The 18,490-nt window shown below is 49.3% G+C and overlaps 1 protein-coding gene across 6 annotated transcripts in view; it reads left to right on the top strand.

Annotated features, from left to right (window-relative positions):
- LOC119543664 (transmembrane protein 177-like) overlaps positions 1-18,490 on the top strand; it is a 206,123-nt gene that overhangs the window by 122,985 nt on the left and 64,648 nt on the right. The window contains exon 24 of one of the 6 annotated variants that reach the window (XM_037848598.1): positions 1,034-1,260. The exons of the other annotated variants lie outside the window; for them this stretch is intronic. Coding sequence (XP_037704526.1) covers positions 1,034-1,142 — 109 coding nt within the window. The 3' untranslated portion in view covers positions 1,143-1,260. Of the gene's footprint in view, positions 1-1,033; positions 1,261-18,490 lie in introns of those variants that run through there. 6 annotated transcript variants of the gene reach the window in all.

Genomic DNA, 18,490 nt, shown 5'->3' with positions numbered 1-18,490 from the left:
GCTGACACATCATTCAACACTCCTCAGAGCATCACAGTCTCACTCACTCACTATTATCTTTAAGGAGGTACATGACCTATATATTTTTAGACATGATTCCATAAAATGGTGCCAATTCATTTTTTAATTATCTACATTAGGGAACATTTTCCGTTTCCATTTTCAGATATTTCTGGTTTTCCAGAACAACCAGGCATTTGTCATAACTTGTCACTTCACCCTCTTTAGAATATGTTTCAGAGGCCCTGAATTTTATATTGTATTCTCCTGTCTGTTCTACAAGGCAGATCATGTCGCTGAACTCACCATCCTTAGGGAAGATGTCTGTCTTTACAACCATATACCCTAGTCATTTCCCCCCACAGATGTCCCTGAGCTGATGTCCATCTCCACTCTAACCCTTGGCCCCTGCCCACCAGGAGGCCTGGTGGCCCCTACAAAGCCAAGCCACTCCATGTCCCTCAGCCCCTGCTTGCTCTCACCCCTCAATTGACAGCCTCGTTGACACCACAACTGGCTGAAGTTCCACCCAACAACCCCCTCGCCACACCCTGCATCAGCCTCTTCTTAGTTCAGGGGTCTGACCCTCCCTCTCGGCCCCGCTTTCCTGGAGCCACTGTCAGAGATGACACGTGGACGTTTTCATAAAGATGGAAAACCGACTAATGCTGCCTGTGCATTTAAAAGGCAGCCTGCTGGGATCTCTGGAATCTTTCTTAACAGTTTTGAGAGGTAGGAATTACTGCCATGGACACCTCAGGAAACAGAGGCCCTGAGCGTTTAGGTAACTTGCCTAGGCTAAGGCCCTGGTGCAAGGAGACTGGATGCCTGATTTGTATCACTGACAAGCTGAGTTTTTCACTTGTGGCTAAAGGATCGCTAAATGTAGTTTAAAACCTTGTTTTTAAAACCTTCCACCTAACCTGCCTGAGAGAACACTGGCCGTGCTGGGCTCAGCAGCAAGGTGTTGGTGGGGGCTTGAGCACTGGGTTAATTGTCCTCACGTGTCCTTGTCGGGTTTTTTGCTATTTAGAGAAGTGAAAGATCAAGCACAACAACCTGAGAAGGTGGGAGAAAAGGTGCTTGAGGAGATGAAGAATCTGCGGTCAAAAGCTCTCAACCCATATCTGATTCTAGAATAACGACCACCAGTAGCTCCGTTCCCCTCATAATCTTTCTGTGGGACAATGTGTCCCTTCCTGTCTATTTATGTGCTAGCTATTTGGGAATTAAAATTTCTAGAGGGGAAAAAAATTTGAACTGTGGGTGATGTTTGCATTTTTCTGCGGTCGCAGTTGATTCGTCTGGGGGGGGGGGGTGGCGGCCGGTAGCTAAATCCTAGGCTCCCAGGCTTGCTCTGAAGGTACCGGCGGCGGGGGCTCTTTCCCGGAGGCGAAGGCGAGGCGGGGGATTTGGCCAGGTCCCCGGCGGGGGGGGCGTGCAAGGTGTGGAGGGCGGCGAGAAGGAACAGGCAGGACACGGTACTTTGAGGGATGATGAAACCAAGAGAGCTTTATTAGGCGAGAACACAAGCTTATATTGGGCGATTAGAGGGCGGGGTAGCTATAGAGGTCGAAGGCTTGGATTGGTTCAGAGAGGGCGCGGAGGTTGAATGACAAGGGGCGGGAGTAGTTTTGGTAACTGCGCATGCGCACTGACGGTGGGGGAGTTGCTCTGGCAATGGGGAGTGTCAGGGGCAAGATAAGGGGGTGGGGAAAAGGCGGTTCCCTCCGGCAAGCCTCCCCTACGGTGGTATTTTGGGTGAGGAAATGGGGCCTGCCTCCGGCCTCACTTTCCCAGGCCTGGGGGGCAGTGGAGGGCGCTGTCGCCCGTGCCCACCACCCTCCCCAGGGGCTGATCAGGTCCCCCAGCCCAGGCCCGCCAAGTCGAAGCACGTGATCAGTATCCCGCATTTCCCCCTTTTTTCTAATTAAAGGAAGAAGCTTACCGGAGAGGTTCACCAAAGGATGAGGGAAGGGGAAGGTTGGGGAGGGGAAAAAGGGTTGACGGTAGCTCAGCAAGGCTGGAGCTCAGCGTTGGTGTGGTACCCGGGTGCTCGACAGGAGCCTTGTTGCTTGCGGAATGGACGAGGATGGGAGGTTTAAAGTTGGAGGTTTAGATAAACTGGAGCTCGAGGTTGGTGTGATGTCCAGGCGATTGAGAAGGGCCTCGCGGTCGGCGGGTTGACCGGTGGCGGTGAGGTTGCGGAGGGTTGGTTGTCATCTTGGAGTAGGGAGCGTCAGAGGTGGCGAGTCGCTGGTACTGGATTTGCACGAACGAGGAAAAAATAGCATCTGTTTGTTTTCTTACAAGTTGGACGATTCTGCGGATAATGCAGGGTCCTAAAGTGAGAGCTAGAATGATCATTAGTAAGGGGCCGAGGAGAGGGAGGAGGTAAGGGAGGAGGGGGGTAAAGATATGGGACCAATAACTGGTGGCTTCACGGTCTCTTCTACGTTGTTCCAGTCCCTCTCGGACCTTGTTTAGGCTGTCCTCGGCGAGACCTGTGGAATTGGCATATACACAGCACTCTTCTCCTAGGGCGGCGCAGAGGCCTCCTTCCTTGAGGAGGAGAAGGTCGAGACCCCGGCGGTTTTGGAGCACTACCTCAGAGAGGGAATTGACAGAATTTTTAAGATGGGAAATAGCGTTCTGTAGGTGACGAATGTCCTCATCAACCGCCGCTCGGAGGTGAGTTAGGGCGGAGCCTTGACTGGCTAATGCAGCGATTCCGGTGCCAGCGCCTGCAAGACCTAGGAGGGAGGCAATTGTGAGGGCGGTGATGGGCTCTCGCTTTTGCAGTGGGGCAGGAGCTGCAGTTGTTTCCAGGCGGAGGAAGAAGTCTTCCTCACTGTGGTATAGGACCCTAGGGATGAGGACAATCAAGAGGCAAGTTTCATGAGTTGTATTGAGGGTTTGTACATTAAGGCAGGGGGTAAGTCCTGTAGAGGAGCAGAGCCATTGGGAGGAGTTGTGGGGAATAAGAAACTTGGCAGAGCTGCTGGGAGAGGAGTAGTTGGCACAAGCTGTGAGGCTGGGAGAGTTACTCAAGCGAGGGCGGATGCACTTTCCTGTAAAGGAGACTGAATGAAAGGTTAAGGGGACAGCAGAGGTATTCCAATTGCATTCCGAAGGGCTGTCCTCTGTGTTTTCTGAAAAAGAGAGGTTGGAGGCGACCGGCTCATACAGGGGGGAGGAAGTGGAGAGGCAAAGCCAACAAGAGGAGGTGAGATTGGGGTTGGAGGAATTCACTGAGGTGAAGGCCGCTTGGATAAGGTCGAGGAGGGGAGAGGAGTAACGAGAGGGGGGTAGGAAAGGTTGGGGTGGTGGTGTTGGCGATGCGCTGTTTGTAGCTGAGGTGCGGTTTCCGGATGCGCTGCTTGTACTTGAGGTGCGGCTGGAGGGCTGTGGACTAAGAGGGTTAATGACTTTATTAGGACCAATGGCAGAGGGGTTTTTTAGTACAGCCTCCTTTTTTATTAATATAAGGGAACCCGGGTCGGTCCCTTTTATGTAAATCCGAAAGCCCCACGTTCGACCGAGGAGCCAAGAGGGATCAGCAGGGAGCTGCACGGTGAGATTTAAATGTGAGCAGTCACCTGTAGGTGCAGTGTGGTGATAACCTCCATAGATACCCCAGGTAATGGGTTCTTCAGGAGGCTGGCAGTTCAGGGGAGCCCATTTTAGAGTTAGGTAAAGATCAGTGGTGTAAGGCTTCCAATAAGTGGCTAATGTTTCACATCCCCAGTATGCACAGTAATATTGGTTGGGAGTATTACAGTAAGGTTTTCCAGAGTTTGAGGATGGGCACATGTAATATTGGGCTTGATTCCAACCAGTGGGGCGTACTAAAGGAGTGGGAAATAAATCAGTTGCGTTGACAAGAAAAGAAGGTCGCCCTGCTGTAACTTGGGTTTGTATAACTGTGGAATCTTCCCATCGTGCCAAGGTCCATTTCCAAGGTTGGTGGGGGGAGTGGGGCTGAGAGATGGCCCGGGTAGAAGAGGCGAGAGCCAACATGATCGTAAGAAGGGAAGCAATACTAGGGTGAGGGTTGTGGAGGTGTAGGGGGCTGGCTTTTGCCTGCCTATAGAGGCGTATAATTTCTCTTATCTCTATATTCTCTGGGGTCTCACTCGGGCTGGGGTTCAGGCTCAGGTGTACTGTTGTCATCTGGTGCACCAGGCTGCGGAGACGACGGCGTTCTCGTCTCGTTAGACGCTTGGTTGCTGGTGGCGGGCCGGATTGCCCTTCCTGGGATCCAGATTGGTTGTGCTGCATCATCTGGGAAAACACAAGCAAACCCGCGCCCCTGGGCGAGGAGTGGGGAGGGACCCTTCCAGGCATTATTCTCTGGGTCCTTCCAGTAAACCATCGGGGCCTGAGTAGGCCTGTATGAGGGCCCCCAATGTTTATGTAGGGGCGAAAGCCCTTCCTTATTGAATGTGAGTAGATTAAGGTGAATAAGGGCTGCTATGATAAGGTCCCCTGGAGTTGCCTGGGGGAGCATAGCCCTTTCTTTTTCAATTTGTGTTTTTAAGCGGCGATGGACTGCTTCCACAACGGCTTGCCCCTGAGGATTATAGGGGATACCGAAGTGATGGGTGATGTTATATAACTGAAGAAAGGCTGCAAAGGAGGCACTGCGATAGGCAGGTCCATTGTCCGTTTTTAGGTCCCAGGGAACTCCCATGAAGAGAATTCCTTGTCTTAAGGCCTTGATACAGTGTTTGGCCGTTTCCCCGGCAAGGGGGACTGCATAACACGTGGCCGAGAAGGTGTCAATTATTACATGCACATATTTGAGGCGTCCAAAGGACGGAACGTGAGTTACGTCCATTTGCCATCTAGAATTGGGTTTTAGGCCTCGTGGGTTGACTCCCTGAGGTTGCAGGGGGCCAAGCGGCGCAAAGGGCGCACAAGTGGCACAATTGCGGACAAGATGTTTACAGGTGTCTAGGGGGAGGCCACATAAATGATGTAACGAGGTAGCCGAAAAGTGAAACCTGGAATGCAATAACTTGGCCTGGTTAACAGCATCCCCTGGAGGGGCTGCCGTGTGGGTTAGCATAGCTTGGATATTTTGAGCTGAGACCGCTTGGTCTACTATACTGTTACCATTAGCCAAGGGCCCCGGAAGGCCTGAGTGACTACGAATGTGGCTAACGAACCAAGGATCCTGTCTATACTCTAAGATGCTTCTGAGGTCAGAAAGTGCTTTATCGATGGCCGAGTTCCCGGGGAAAAAGGTGGAAAATGCGAGGACTCGGCAGACCTGATACGTATAGAGGCTGTCTGTGAAAACGTTTACTGGGTGGTTGCAGTGGGCGTTTAGCGCGTATGACACCGCCAGAATTTCCCCCACTTGAACTGAATGAAGGTTGACATAACTGAATAGGCGGGGTTCCGGGAGGTCCTGAGAATAAGAGAGGAAGGCAAAACGGGTTTTGGAGGCGTCAGTGAAGACGGTAGTGGCACCCGGGATGGGTGCAGAGGAGGGGAAAGGATGGAAGGGGCTGCGGAAGGGAAGCTTGGCGAGTCCCTGTAACAGCCGATGGCTAGGATAGTGGCAGCTGAATTCCCCATGAAATCCTTCCAAGAGGATTTGCATGTCCGGGTTGTCACGTATAAGCAGGCGGGTTTGGCCTGCGTCTAGGGGCCAAACAATTTTTTCTGGCGGCTCTCCGAATACATGAACAGCCAGGGTGACTAGATCTGAAGCTAGGCTGATCCAGAGCCGCACTACGGGGCAAATTTTCCTAAGCCGGCTTTTAGCAGGGTGCACCCAAAGCAGAGGGCCTTCCTGCCACAGGCAGCCCATGGGTGTGCCGGGCGTAGGAAGGATGAGTGCTATAAAATTACCCTCTTTAGTGCTAAACCTGTTAAGACAACAGGCAGCAAGTGCCTTGTTAATAGCGGCAATGGCTTCCTTTGCCTCTTGGGTGAGTTTAATGCGCCGAGAGATTGCTAGCGGCGGGGCTTCAGGAACACTCAGCAGCATAAAAAGTGGTTGGAGCTGCGCGGTGGTGATCGGCAACGCAGAGCGGAGCCAATTGATCTGACCGCAGAGCTGTTGAAGCTCAGTGATAGTGACCCGATCCGGTATGTCCAGCTGGGGAGCGGACGGGGTAATAGTCTTATCAATACTAAACCCTAAGAAGGCTAATGGTGGCACAATTTGAACTTTATCGGGCTGAATCGTAAGGCCGAGATCAGCTAAATTAGTAATGAGGTCTTTAAGGATTAGAGGAAGTGCCTCGGCGTCCTCAGAGGCCACCAAGATGTCATCCATGTAATGGATGAGCATGGCCCGCTTTCGCAGGGGGGCCACTGCGTGATTAACATACATTTGGCAGATGGCCGGACTGTTACACATCCCTTGAGGGAGGACTTTCCATTGGTACCTGCTAGCCGCGCCCGCGTGACTGGGGACGGGAACTGTAAAAGCAAAGCGCGGGCGGTCTTGCTCATGTAGCGGGATGGAAAAGAAACAGTCTTTGATATCAATGGTGGCTACATGACAATGGGCTGGGATGGCCACCGGATGGGGGAGGCCAGGCTGCGGGGAGCCCATGGGAAGAATATGCTTATTGATTTCCCGCAGATCATTGAGGAGCCTAAATTTCCCTGTGGCCTTTTTATGAATAACAAACACTGGCGAATTATAGGGACTAGTAGAAGGCTCTATGTGGCCAGCGTCCAACTGCTCCTGGACAAGGGCTTGGAGTGCTACTAATTTATGCGTGGGAAGGGGCCACTGCTCCACCCATATAGGTTCCTCAGTATCCCACTGCAGAGGAACGGGCGCTGGAGGTGTTAAACGAGCAGTGGCGCACATTATTGGGGGGGCTGCGCGGTAAGCACTGCCCCAAAAGCGGCAAGGATATCACGGCCCCATAAAATTTGGTCTATGGTGTGCAGAAATAACGGGCGGAAGGTGCCTGAGTGGCCCTCTTCATCTTCCCACTTAATGGGTCTCATGGCCTGAAGAGAAGTAGAGGTACCGGTGGCTCCCACTACCGAGGGACCATCGAGAACCATGCACATGGTGGCATACTGAGCGGGCATGCAAGAGACTTCTGCCCCTGAATCGAGCGTGCCCGTGTACCATTGCCCCTCTATTCTTAACTTACGAATAGGCTTTTCTGGAGTGATAGGGACTGTCCAGAGAAGCGCTTTGCTGCCGGTGAAATGATTAATTTTATTAGAACTGGCCGGCAAGCTGCCTCTTAGGGGCGGGGCTGAGGCTCGCCCCGCTTGGAGTTTAAAGCGTGCTCAGTGCCCTGGCGCTGACTGCCGTCAGGGCACCATGGATAATAGAAGTTTTTTAAGCTATCCTTGCTAAGATCTCTGGGCCTGCTCTTGCAATCGCGCGCCCAGTGATAGCCACGCTGGCAGCGGGGGCAGGGAGTGGGAGGAGGGCGCCCATTGCGCTGCATGTAAGGCGGGCGTTTGACCTCCGCATTGGGGCACTCCCGGGCAAAATGACCGCTCTGCCCGCACTTAAAGCAACCGGTGGTGGCGGCTAAGGCGGCAGTGACAGCGCCAGAGACAGCCTGGGCTAAGGACGCGGCAGCTGGGTCAAAGGCACTGCAGGCGAGAACCCAATCATTAAGTGTTTTTTCCCGCAAGGGGAGAATGGCTTGCTTACAGGGGGGATTAGCCCCTTCTAGAATAAGTTCCCGGGTGAGAGCTAGCTGGGCTTGGGGGTTGGTAACTTTTCTAGCACAGGCTTCTTCAACCCTGGAAACGAAAGTGGCGAAAGGTTCGTTTGGCTCCTGGAGGAGCTTGGTAAAGTTGTCAGGTCGACGGGCAGAGCAGTTGGCAAACGCGCGTAAGGCGATGCCTCTGAGGACAGTCCAGAAGGCAGCAGGGGCATTAATATAAGCAGACGCATTTAGAAACGCTCCAGTGCCCAAATAGGCTTCGGGGGGATGATAGACTCCAATGGTCGCGTCTTGCTCACTTTGCTTAGCTGCCTCTGCCTGGAAGTGAGCACGCCAATCAACAAACTGACCTGGGTTAAAAATTGAACGGGCAAGCGAGGCCCAGTCTTGGGGGAGGCAATAGTTCATGGCGAGATCCTGCAATATTTGGGAAGCATATGGGCTACCTAACCCGTCCTCCTTGACGGCCCTGCGAAGCTGCTTGACAGTATCTAAATCAATGGGATACCAGTCGTACGGTTTCTGTGGGGTGGGGGTAAGGTTAAGAGGAAAGCAGCGAAAAGCACGAGAGAAAGGAGGACGCGCTTGCAGAGGGCTTGGCGCGGGAGTGGGGGTAGGGGGAGCGTTGCCCCAAGAGTTGCCTTGAGGTGTAGAAGGCAGCCAGGGGTTGTTAGTCGGCGGGGTGGGAGGGGCGGCGGCAGCTGCCGGTAGCGGCTCCGAAGGGGAGCTTGTCGAAGGGGGAGGTGGAAGTGGGAGGCCCCAAGCGTCGCAAGATGGCGGCGCGGTAGGTGTGGCCAAGACACAAGATGGCGGACCAGCCCCGCCCTGTGAAAGGGCGGGGTCCAAGGCACAAGATGGCGGACTAGCTCCGCCCTGTGAAAGGGTGGGGTCTAAGGCATAAGATGGCGGACTAACTCCGCCCTGTGAAAGGGCGGGGCCTAAGGCATAAGATGGCGGACTAGCTCCGCCCTGTGAAAGGGCGGGGTAAAGCGCATGCGGTTTCCGCCCGGCTTAGGGCTGACGTCATCACTAGAGCACTTCCTCCCCTCAGTAGAAGAAGAAGGAGGAAGTTCGCCATTTTGGAGCAGTCTGGGGGGGGGCGGTTGCAAAGAGGTACACGGCGCCAAACAAAGAAAGAAACACACAAAGGACTACAGCAAAGTAATGGAGGGGAAGAGGGAGAGCGTTAGGAGGAATGGGGGTCATAGAGGAAAAGGACGAGAGGCAGACGGAAGAATGGGTAGTGGGGAAGGGAGGAGCGGCTCCGGAGCGGCGAGGGAGAGGCGGCCCCTGACGCGGAGCGGCGAGGGAGAGGCGGCTCCGGGAGCGGCGAGGGAGAGGCGGCCCTTACCTTGCAGGCGAGGAGAAGGAGAGCTGGAGAGGCGTCCGGGCGAGCGAGTGGCGTCACTGGACCGCTGCGTGGAGAGGACTTCCAAGTGCAGGTGCCCCACGTTGGGCGCCAGTTGCGGTCGCAGTTGATTCATCTGGGGGGGGGGGGTGGCGGCCGGTAGGTAAATCCTAGGCTCCCAGGCTTGCTCTGAAGGTACCGGCGGCGGGGGCTCTTTCCCGGAGGCGAAGGCGAGGCGGGGGATTTGGCCAGGTCCCCGGCGGGGGGGCGTGCAAGGTGTGGAGGGCGGCGAGAAGGAACAGGCAGGACACGGTACTTTGAGGGATGATGAAACCAAGAGAGCTTTATTAGGCGAGAACACAAGCTTATATTGGGCGATTAGAGGGCGGGGTAGCTATAGAGGTCGAAGGCTTGGATTGGTTCAGAGAGGGCGCGGAGGTTGAATGACAAGGGGCGGGAGTAGTTTTGGTAACTGCGCATGCGCACTGACGGTGGGGGAGTTGCTCTGGCAATGGGGAGTGTCAGGGGCAAGATAAGGGGGTGGGGAAAAGGCGGTTCCCTCCGGCAAGCCTCCCCTACGGTGGTATTTTGGGTGAGGAAATGGGGCCTGCCTCCGGCCTCACTTTCCCAGGCCTGGGGGGCAGTGGAGGGCGCTGTCGCCCGTGCCCACCACCCTCCCCAGGGGCTGATCAGGTCCCCCAGCCCAGGCCCGCCAAGTCGAAGCACGTGATCAGTATCCCGCATTTTTCAATTATAATTTTTTTCTTTTTAAAAATAAAATGCTGTTAGTACATGATAGCAATGGTTGAAGCTTCTTGGAGTAAGATTTAGTGCTAGGACCAAGATTTCATGAGCAAGGTGTGAGCTGCTGCAACCAGAGGCTAAAAGCCAGATGCTGACAGCTGTCTCCTGAGAGTCACCGGACATGCAGTGCCCAGGGATCACGGGTGGGCAGACCTGGGGGTCACCATCCTGGGTGTGCCCTGAGGCAGAACAGGCGCATCATTAACAAATAACGGATTTACACATGGGTAGCATGATGCCGGGTCATGAGAAGCACTACAGGAGAGCGATGAAGTAGAGGGAGTGAGAACTTCCAGACGTGTCATTGAGCAGAGAGCTGACTGAAGTAAGGGGGCAAGCTGGCCATCATTTGGGGACAGAGCTCTCCAGGCAGAGGGGACACCAGTGCAGAGGCCTTCCATGGAAGTGTGCTTGGCAAGCTGGAGGGTCCACAAGAAGGCCCGGGGAGCTCTCATGGAGAGAGCTGAGGGAATGGGGTGGACAGGAATAGAGAGGTGGCTGGGACCAGGTCACATGGGCTCTTACAGCCAGAACACAGACTTAGCGAGATGGGAGCCCTTGGAGGGTTTTGAGCAAGAGGATGATGTCACCTGATTTCCCAGGCTCTTGTGGTAAACTGATAACGGAGCTGGGAAGAAGCAAGGAGACCCCACAACATCCCAGTTGGAACTCCTGCTGCCTGGCACCAGGGCTGTTCTGGGGACAGGGCTGGTGAGGGTGCTTCCCAAGGCCAGAGAACTTGTCCCACCAAGCAAAAACAAAAATGATGCTCCAGGCTGATGTGAAGGCTCCAAGGGGCCAGGATTGAGAGCAGAGGCTGTACCCACGGCCCCATGCCAGGCTTTGTAAAATTACAGTGCTGAGAACCACGGTCCTCCAGATGATCCCAGTTCCTCACCACGGCACCCCAGGCCCTGGTTCTCCGTGTTTTCCCCCTCATTTTCTTCTGAAAACTCTTCTCTCCAGATAGGAAAATGGGAAGAGGCTTTGGATCCTGACTGGGTGAGTTTGAACCCCAGTCCCGCTCTGCTACATGGCCTTCCTCACCTCCCTGAGCTTTGGTTTTCCTGTGTGCAGGGACAGGCTTCAGGACTCACGTCACATGGGGCTGGAAGGGATAAATTAGGAAATACAAAAAGTACACCTGGCATCAAACGACAGCTCAAAAATATGAATTCCCTTTAATAAAAGGGCAGGCCCCAGGCTTCAGCAGTTTTTTATTTTTAACTTTTCATTTTGAAATAATTTTAGACTTACAGAAAACTTGCAAAAATAGCACAGAGTTCCTACAGACAAGTCACCCAGCTGCCCCTAATGTTAGCCTCTTACAGGACACGGTACAATTGTCAAAAATGGGAAATTGAAATTGGCACAATAATATTGGCTAACATCCTTTATCTGTTCCATGATCCCACACTGCCTGTACTCACTGTCCAATCTGTGATAGTCCCTCAGCCGTTCCTTATCTCTCATGGCCACGACACTCTGGGTAGTTATTTTGTAGCACAGACATCAGTTTGGGTTTTTTGAGTGTTTTCTCTTGATTAGAATGAGGTAATGCATTTCTGCAGATCCTTCTCCGTGCATGGTGTCAGGGGTGTGTGGTGTAGATGTGTCTTACCACTGGTGACACTGACCTTGGTCACTTGGCTAAGGCAGTGTCTGCCGAGTTTCTCCACTGTACAGTTACTACTTTTCCTGTAGAAATTAATAAATATCTGGAGATACTTTGTGGCTAGGCACACATCCTGCTTCTCCTCAACTTTTACCCCCATTCATTTTAGCATCCATCAGTGAATCTCGTCTGCAACAGTTTTTACTCTGCCATTTGCTTAGTGGTGATTTTCAGTATTTATTTTTTCAGTATTTATTTATATCAGTATGGAATCATGGATACTTATTTTATTCTGTGGACTATACTCCAATATTATCATTATTTATTCTGTTGCTCAAATCGTTCCAGCTCTGGCCATTGGGAGTGCCTTCATGCCATCTTTTGAGCCCTTTTGACATGCCACCACCTGTTTTAGGCTCTTCCTTACTTGCTGGCATCATGAGATATTCCAGGCTCACCTTCCCTGCTTCAGTCCTGGAATCAACCATTTCTCCAAGGAGCACTTGTTTTACTGGACAATGGTGTGTAGAAACCAAACACCTGAGCACCAGGTGTGCTCATCGCTATGGAGTCTCACTGCATCTAGGTCCTCTCAGTGGACCCAGATAAGAAATATGTGTATTTACACTAACCCACATACACACATATCTGCATTTATCTCTGTTGGCTCTGTGTGTGTGTGTGTGTGTGTGTGTGTGTGTGTGTGTGTGTATATATATCAAAAATTATGAACTGATACTGATACTTCCAATTCCAATCCAACACCATTGGGTTCACTTCAGCCTCCCCTTTTCCTCCTTTGTAACCTCTTTCCCCTACAGTGAGAAACCCAGCTCTCGTTATCCACAATGTATTTACTTATTTATTCAGTCTTAGTATCTATAAAGTCATGTCAGAATTGCCAGCACATATCCCCGTGGGAAACTCATTTACTAACTAGATTGCAATACCTGTGTTCTTTTGTCTTTAGCTTTATAGTACACACTTAAAATAGTTTTCCAAAATTACTGTTAGTTTTCTATTCTTCATTCAGTCTGGTTGTTACTCATTTTCAATATTGCTAGGTTCATCTGTTACTATTTGTATTCCATTTGGGGCCCCCACCCATCCTGGTTTCTTTTCACTGCTTGTTTAATTTGGGGGATATGTGAAGGGATGTGAAGTATCATCATGGTGCTAAGGGCCAGAGCAATACAAAAAGACATACTCAGAGAAGTATGTCACTCCCTCTTATACCTGCTCCTCTCTCCCATTCCCTCTATCTTTCCACGCTGTCCCAACCCACCTCACATCATCTCCGGGCTGCTAAGACAAACAGCATACAGTGGTTAGCTTAACAACAGGCATTATTGGCTCACAGTTTCAGAGGCTAGACATCCAAAATCAAGGCATCAGCAGAGCAATGCTTTATCCTCGAAGTCAGTTCTGGACTGGCTGCTGGTAATCCTTGGGTCCTTGGCTTTCCCATCACATGGTGATATCCTCTCCTTTCTTTTCTGGGTTCCATTGACTTCCCGCTTCTACTCCTCCTCAGTGGCTTTCTCCCCTTAGCCTTCAAAAATAGGAGTAAGACCATCTGATTCAGTTGGGCCACACCTTAACTGAAAGTAACATGTTTAAAAGGTCCTATTTACAATGGGTTCATACTCACAGGAATGGATTCAGATTATGCAACATGTTTTTCTGGGGTGCATCATTCAATTTACCAGAGTAACCAATCTCTAATTTCTGGTTTATCCTTCTAATCAATAATTTTTTAAAGCTCCCTTCACATGCATGCATCCTTTGGCCTTCTCAAAATTCTAGCGTTTTCTTAAACGTGGCCCACCTATTCACGCCCTGTGCCTTTGCACCTGCAAATGTAAGTTTCCATCACCTCCCTGCAGCCACTCTTGGCTCAGGCTTCCCTGACCTCTGCCCCTGTTAGAATTCTCACATTGCTCTTTAACTTGCTCCACGAGGCAGTAACTAAGTCCTTCATCTCTGGGTACCTAGTGCTTGCCACAGCAGAGAGGGGCCGAGTCAGTGCATGGGCAGGGCGTGCCTCCCTCCGCATCCCAACTTAAAACCACTTTGTTCATTCTGCTTCCATCAGCTGCTTCCAAACAGCAGTTACTGAGCCCTGGCTAATTTCAGCTATGCCAGCCCCTCTGCTTCGTGGCCCCAGCATTGCAGTATTTGTGTGAACTCTTGCTAGGGGCTTGTTACATGACTTTGAACGTGTCCTCATGTCAGTGAATGTATTTATATCCATCTCAGTTTTCCTATGTATAAACAAGAGCCAATTTCTTTTCTTTCTTTCCCTGCCTTCCAAGGGCCATCTTAAAGTTGTGGCCCCTTGCAACGGTTGTGTTGGCTGTTGGGGAACTGGTAGATGCCACAAGAAAGGCCTTTCTTCCACCTCCCAAATGTAACCTTGGATTCTCACCATGAACTGAAACAACTTCCAAGCATGGATTATCATCTGTGCTTTTTTTTCCCCTTTTAACAGACCACCTTTGGGTGGAAAAAGGCAAGGAAACTTTATGTGCATTTTCTTCCACAATCAATCCCATAGAAAAAACTCCTTCAGGGAACTCAGTGGCCCTGTGAAGTTTGGGGCATGCTTATGGAATCGATCCAGATTCCACTAGGATTATGGATATAATCAAGGGCTGGCTCAGCGAATGAGGGTCTCTGCAGAGCTGCCAGCTCACTTTCTCTTGCATTCCTCAGATTATCACATCATTCTCTCCTCTTCTTTCTAAGGCCAACGAAATATAAAATCAAAGAACCTCAGAATAATCCACGGCAGTTGCTTCTTTTTAAAAGTAATTATAATAGCTTCCTTTTGGGGACTTTCTATTTGTAAAGTTTTTTCTCAATGATTCTCACAACATTCTGATGTACACAAAGTAGCTATTCTTCTGACTTATATAACTGGGGAAACTGAGGCCCAGAGAGGTTCATGGACTTGCAAAAGGGTTAGGTGTGGACGGAGCCCAGGTTTCCACTATTTTCTCTACTACATCATAATCAATAGAAATATTTCAGATGTAGCTTTCTTTACTATTCATTTAAACTCTCAGACTTTGGGTCTTTGAGAGTAAAGATACCACATATTGATACATATTTTTTCTCATTTCTTTGTTCTTTAAAATATGTAATATTTCATTTATACCTCAATAAGCTAATATTCTTCAGTCAAACAGTTTACACTGTAGCCAGCAACAGAAGGCCCAGCTTCTTATGTCAAAAAGACACTAAGGAATCTTAGTTGGGAAAACTAAGGATCATGAACGAGAAGGGGAGCTTGCAGTGGGGCGAGGGACCCAGGATCTGACTTGGTCTCTGTAGTTCAGTCTTACAACATACAGTAGAGTATGTCAAAGTTAGTTAAAGAATGTAAAAGAATGTTATATATGGTGGCAAAAAGGGAAGCTGGTATCTCAGAAAACCCAAGGAAAAAAAATTGAAAATCTTTTATATCAGAACAATATTTGTTTAAGGCACCAGTAAAGTTGGAGTCAAATTGGAAATAATGACATGAGTCCATGACATTTTAAAAACGTATCTTTCCTGGCTCTGACTCTAAAGTGGCCTGCTAGCGTGTCACCCACCCCCAGTATCAAATCAAGTGATCTAACACGTGCCCAGAGCACCCACATTTTTGTTGCAAATACAATTCTCCATTACCAGGAGCCAGGGAGTCTCGAAAAGTAGATGAATCTATATTCTGGAGCAAAGGTAATTATGATGTGTCTGGAGCACCATATTGTCACCAAAAAGCAAGAATGCTTCAAAATTATCCAAAGCCATTTGGGAGGAAAAAGGAGCCAGTTTAAAGGGGCTACCACTGTCAAGTTGTGACAAATCTGGCACGAGAAAGAAAGCAATAATTCACTGCATGCTAAAGGGGAGGCATGCACAAGTTTTTCATAACGTTTACTGTATTTTGAATGAGCCAGACTATGTGCACAGCATATTCAAGCTCTGATCAACACCAAAATTTCATCATTGCCAATCAAACAGTCATGATTCATTGCAATCCTGGTAGGGGGTGCAAAATCTCATCAGCTCTACTCAGGCAATAAAATTGTAGAAGATTTTACCATGACAACAAAATTGACTCGGGCTTGGAAAGTCCAATTATCCCCACAGAGTCAGCCGATTAAACACCAACTCATGATGCATCATCCTGGACCCCTCTCCTGGGTAAAAATATCCCACAGAGCTTCTGTGTGAAGCAGCCCAAGGTTCTCTGCACCTGGGTTGGGTGAGTACATTTGTAACCCCGGAGTGAATAAAGGAATCCACCCTTAGTATCAATACTTCGATGCTGGTTAGGTTTATCTGTAATAACAACTCTTGTGATCATTCCATGTTTCCTGTATGCTTTGATTTTAAGGTGTTTGGAAGTTAAGAAAACCTATTAAATATCTGTGTCTATTTGATTGGATTTACAAGAGCTGCTTAAAGGTTTAGAAAGATTTTGCTCATTCGATTTGAAAGACAACTTCATTGGGGGTTAGTGTATTTAAGAGAATCAGCTGAATTAAATATAGTTTAAATATCTAAGGGAATTTGATTGGTTAAGTGTGTAAGTGGTATGGCATAATTAGGGAAGATTCACTTGCAAAGCCCATGGGTTAACTGAAAGTTAATCAAGGAGAAAAAATAGATTCTTTTTATACAAAGATTACTAGATTTATTAATAAAATAACTACATTTGTAATTTGAGTTGTTAGGCTTAGGAAACATGAGATATTTAAACTTACTATTTTAATAAACAGAGTAGTAATAGTAATAAAATAGTAATTAAAATATAAGTATTCCTCTCATGCACAAAAGCCCACTGAGATATTAAAACCCCAATGCCCATCATTTTCTAGGTACTTATCCCCATAATTATTCCCTGTTTATCCCTTAATCTGGCCCCAATCATCCATACCTTGCAGGCCTTCCAAACTTTGCTGTGAATTTCAGAACCCCCCATACCTTCACTCCCTTCTCTAAACATTCCCTCCTCTTGCCTTCTCGAACCAAAACTTAGCTCTCTCCACAGTGTTGTCATTATCAGCCCTCTCAAGTGAAGTCCTTTTCTCCCCCAGGCTCCAGGAAAACCAGGTAGGACACGTGTCCTTTTTGCATGGCTGTTTCCTCCTTTGCAAATCCAGCTCCTTTGAAGTGCATGCTATCAGACCATTCCCCTACACCACCCATCCTTGCTGCTATTAGCTTCCTACCTCCTGATCACTCCCTCTCAGTCTTGAGTGATTTTAGCACCTGAATCCCTGTCTTCTTTACCATTCTCTATACCCTTCCTGCCAACTTCAGCATCCACGGAGACAATCCAGCCGGCATCCTGGCCTCTCTTAACCAAGCAGCCTCAGCCCTTAATAATCTTCTCCCACCCCATCTTAGCCATTCATTCCCGTGGCCATACCCTTGACCTTGCCGTCACCAATATTGGCACCATCTCTCAAATGTCCATTGCAAGCCTCCCTCCCTCTGATCACCACCTCCTTGCACTTCTACTTAGTTTACTCTGGTGCCCCGACTCCAACAAGCCTCACATTCTACTGGCCAATGATCCTGCCACTTCTTCCATCTCTAAAGTGCTTGGGAACAGTGCCTGGCCCATGGCATATACCATTTAAGTGTCAAGCAGATAAATCACTCTCAGCAGTCCTCATTGTCCTCCTTACTAGCTTAGAATTCATGGCCCATCACTATATATCACTACTGTGCAAGCGTCCTCCCCTCCCTGGCCCCTCTCTCCCCACTTTGTACTTGGTGGGAAAATCCCAGCTCTCATTAAACCCGTTCCTGCATCTGCCCAGCTGAACACTGTTAAAGAAAATCACTCAACCATACTGACTAGTCTCATACTGTGTTATTTTACCACAGACCTCAAATGAGCACTCAACATTGCACAGCAATCACGATGTTTCCCTAGTGGGTGCTTTCTCTATCTACAAATGGAAATTTCACACGTTTTCTGCTTTCTTCAAACCTTCACCATTGGTGCCACCACATTCTCAGCTGATGACCCTACCCCATGTCACTAAGAAAAAAGAAGCAATCCAATAATAATGACCTCATCTTCCCACCCCGAAATCACCAGCCTACCTACCCCTGTATCTGCTGGCCACAGCTTCCCTCTTGTTATAGTAAAGAAGTCCTGATCCAACTCCTTCTCCCACTTGTGCCCTGAACCCCATCCTCTCTCCCCATCCGCATGATCCCCGCTCTCTATCATCATCAATCCATATGTCTTAATGAGATAATTATCATATAAACACACCTTAATTGCCTAATTAAGAAAAGAAGAAACTTACTTAGACTCCATGTTCACCTTGAGCTACTATCCATCTCTGCTTCCCATCTCTGCTGTGAATTGCCTGTATTCCCTCTGTATTCCCTGCCTCCCCTTCCTCACTTCCCATTCTTTCTTCAAGCCATGAAGCTTTCTGCTCACCTCTCAACTAAACAGCTTTTATCAAGGTCATCAATGACTTGCCATTGCAATTAGAACAAAATGTAAGGTCCCTGTCAGGCTTACAAGACCCTAGTGATCTAGCTCTTGCCTACCTCTTCCAACTCACCTCCTACTTTCTCTTCTTGCCTCACTCTACTCGGGCCACACTAAGCTTCTGCCCCTCAAACACTCTGTCTTAGTTTTCCAGGATGATATAACAAATACCAAACAACTGGTTAACTTAAACAACGGAAACTTATTGGCTTATGGTTTTGAGGCTAGGAGAAGTCCAAAATCGAGGTATCAGCAAGGCAATGCTTTTTCCCAAGCCTGTAACATTCTAGGGCTGGCTGCCAATGATCTTTGGGGTTCCTTGGCTTGTATCCTTGCCTCATGTCCCACAGCGATGTCCTCCCCTGTCTCTTCCAGGTTCTGTTGACTTCTGGCGTCTGGCTCCTCCCTGTGGCTTTCTCTCCCTGGCTTCCAGTTTCTTTCTTTTTATTAGACCTCCAATAATCCAGATTAAGATCCAACCTCATTCAGTTGGGCTGTACTTTATTTAAAATAACATCTTCATGAGATCCTATTTAAAATAG

This window comes from Choloepus didactylus, chromosome 9 (genome assembly GCF_015220235.1).
Source record: "Choloepus didactylus isolate mChoDid1 chromosome 9, mChoDid1.pri, whole genome shotgun sequence".
NCBI lineage: Eukaryota > Metazoa > Chordata > Mammalia > Pilosa > Megalonychidae > Choloepus > Choloepus didactylus.
The sequence above is the reverse complement of the archived record's forward strand: the minus strand, read 5'-3'. Positions and strand labels throughout refer to the sequence as shown.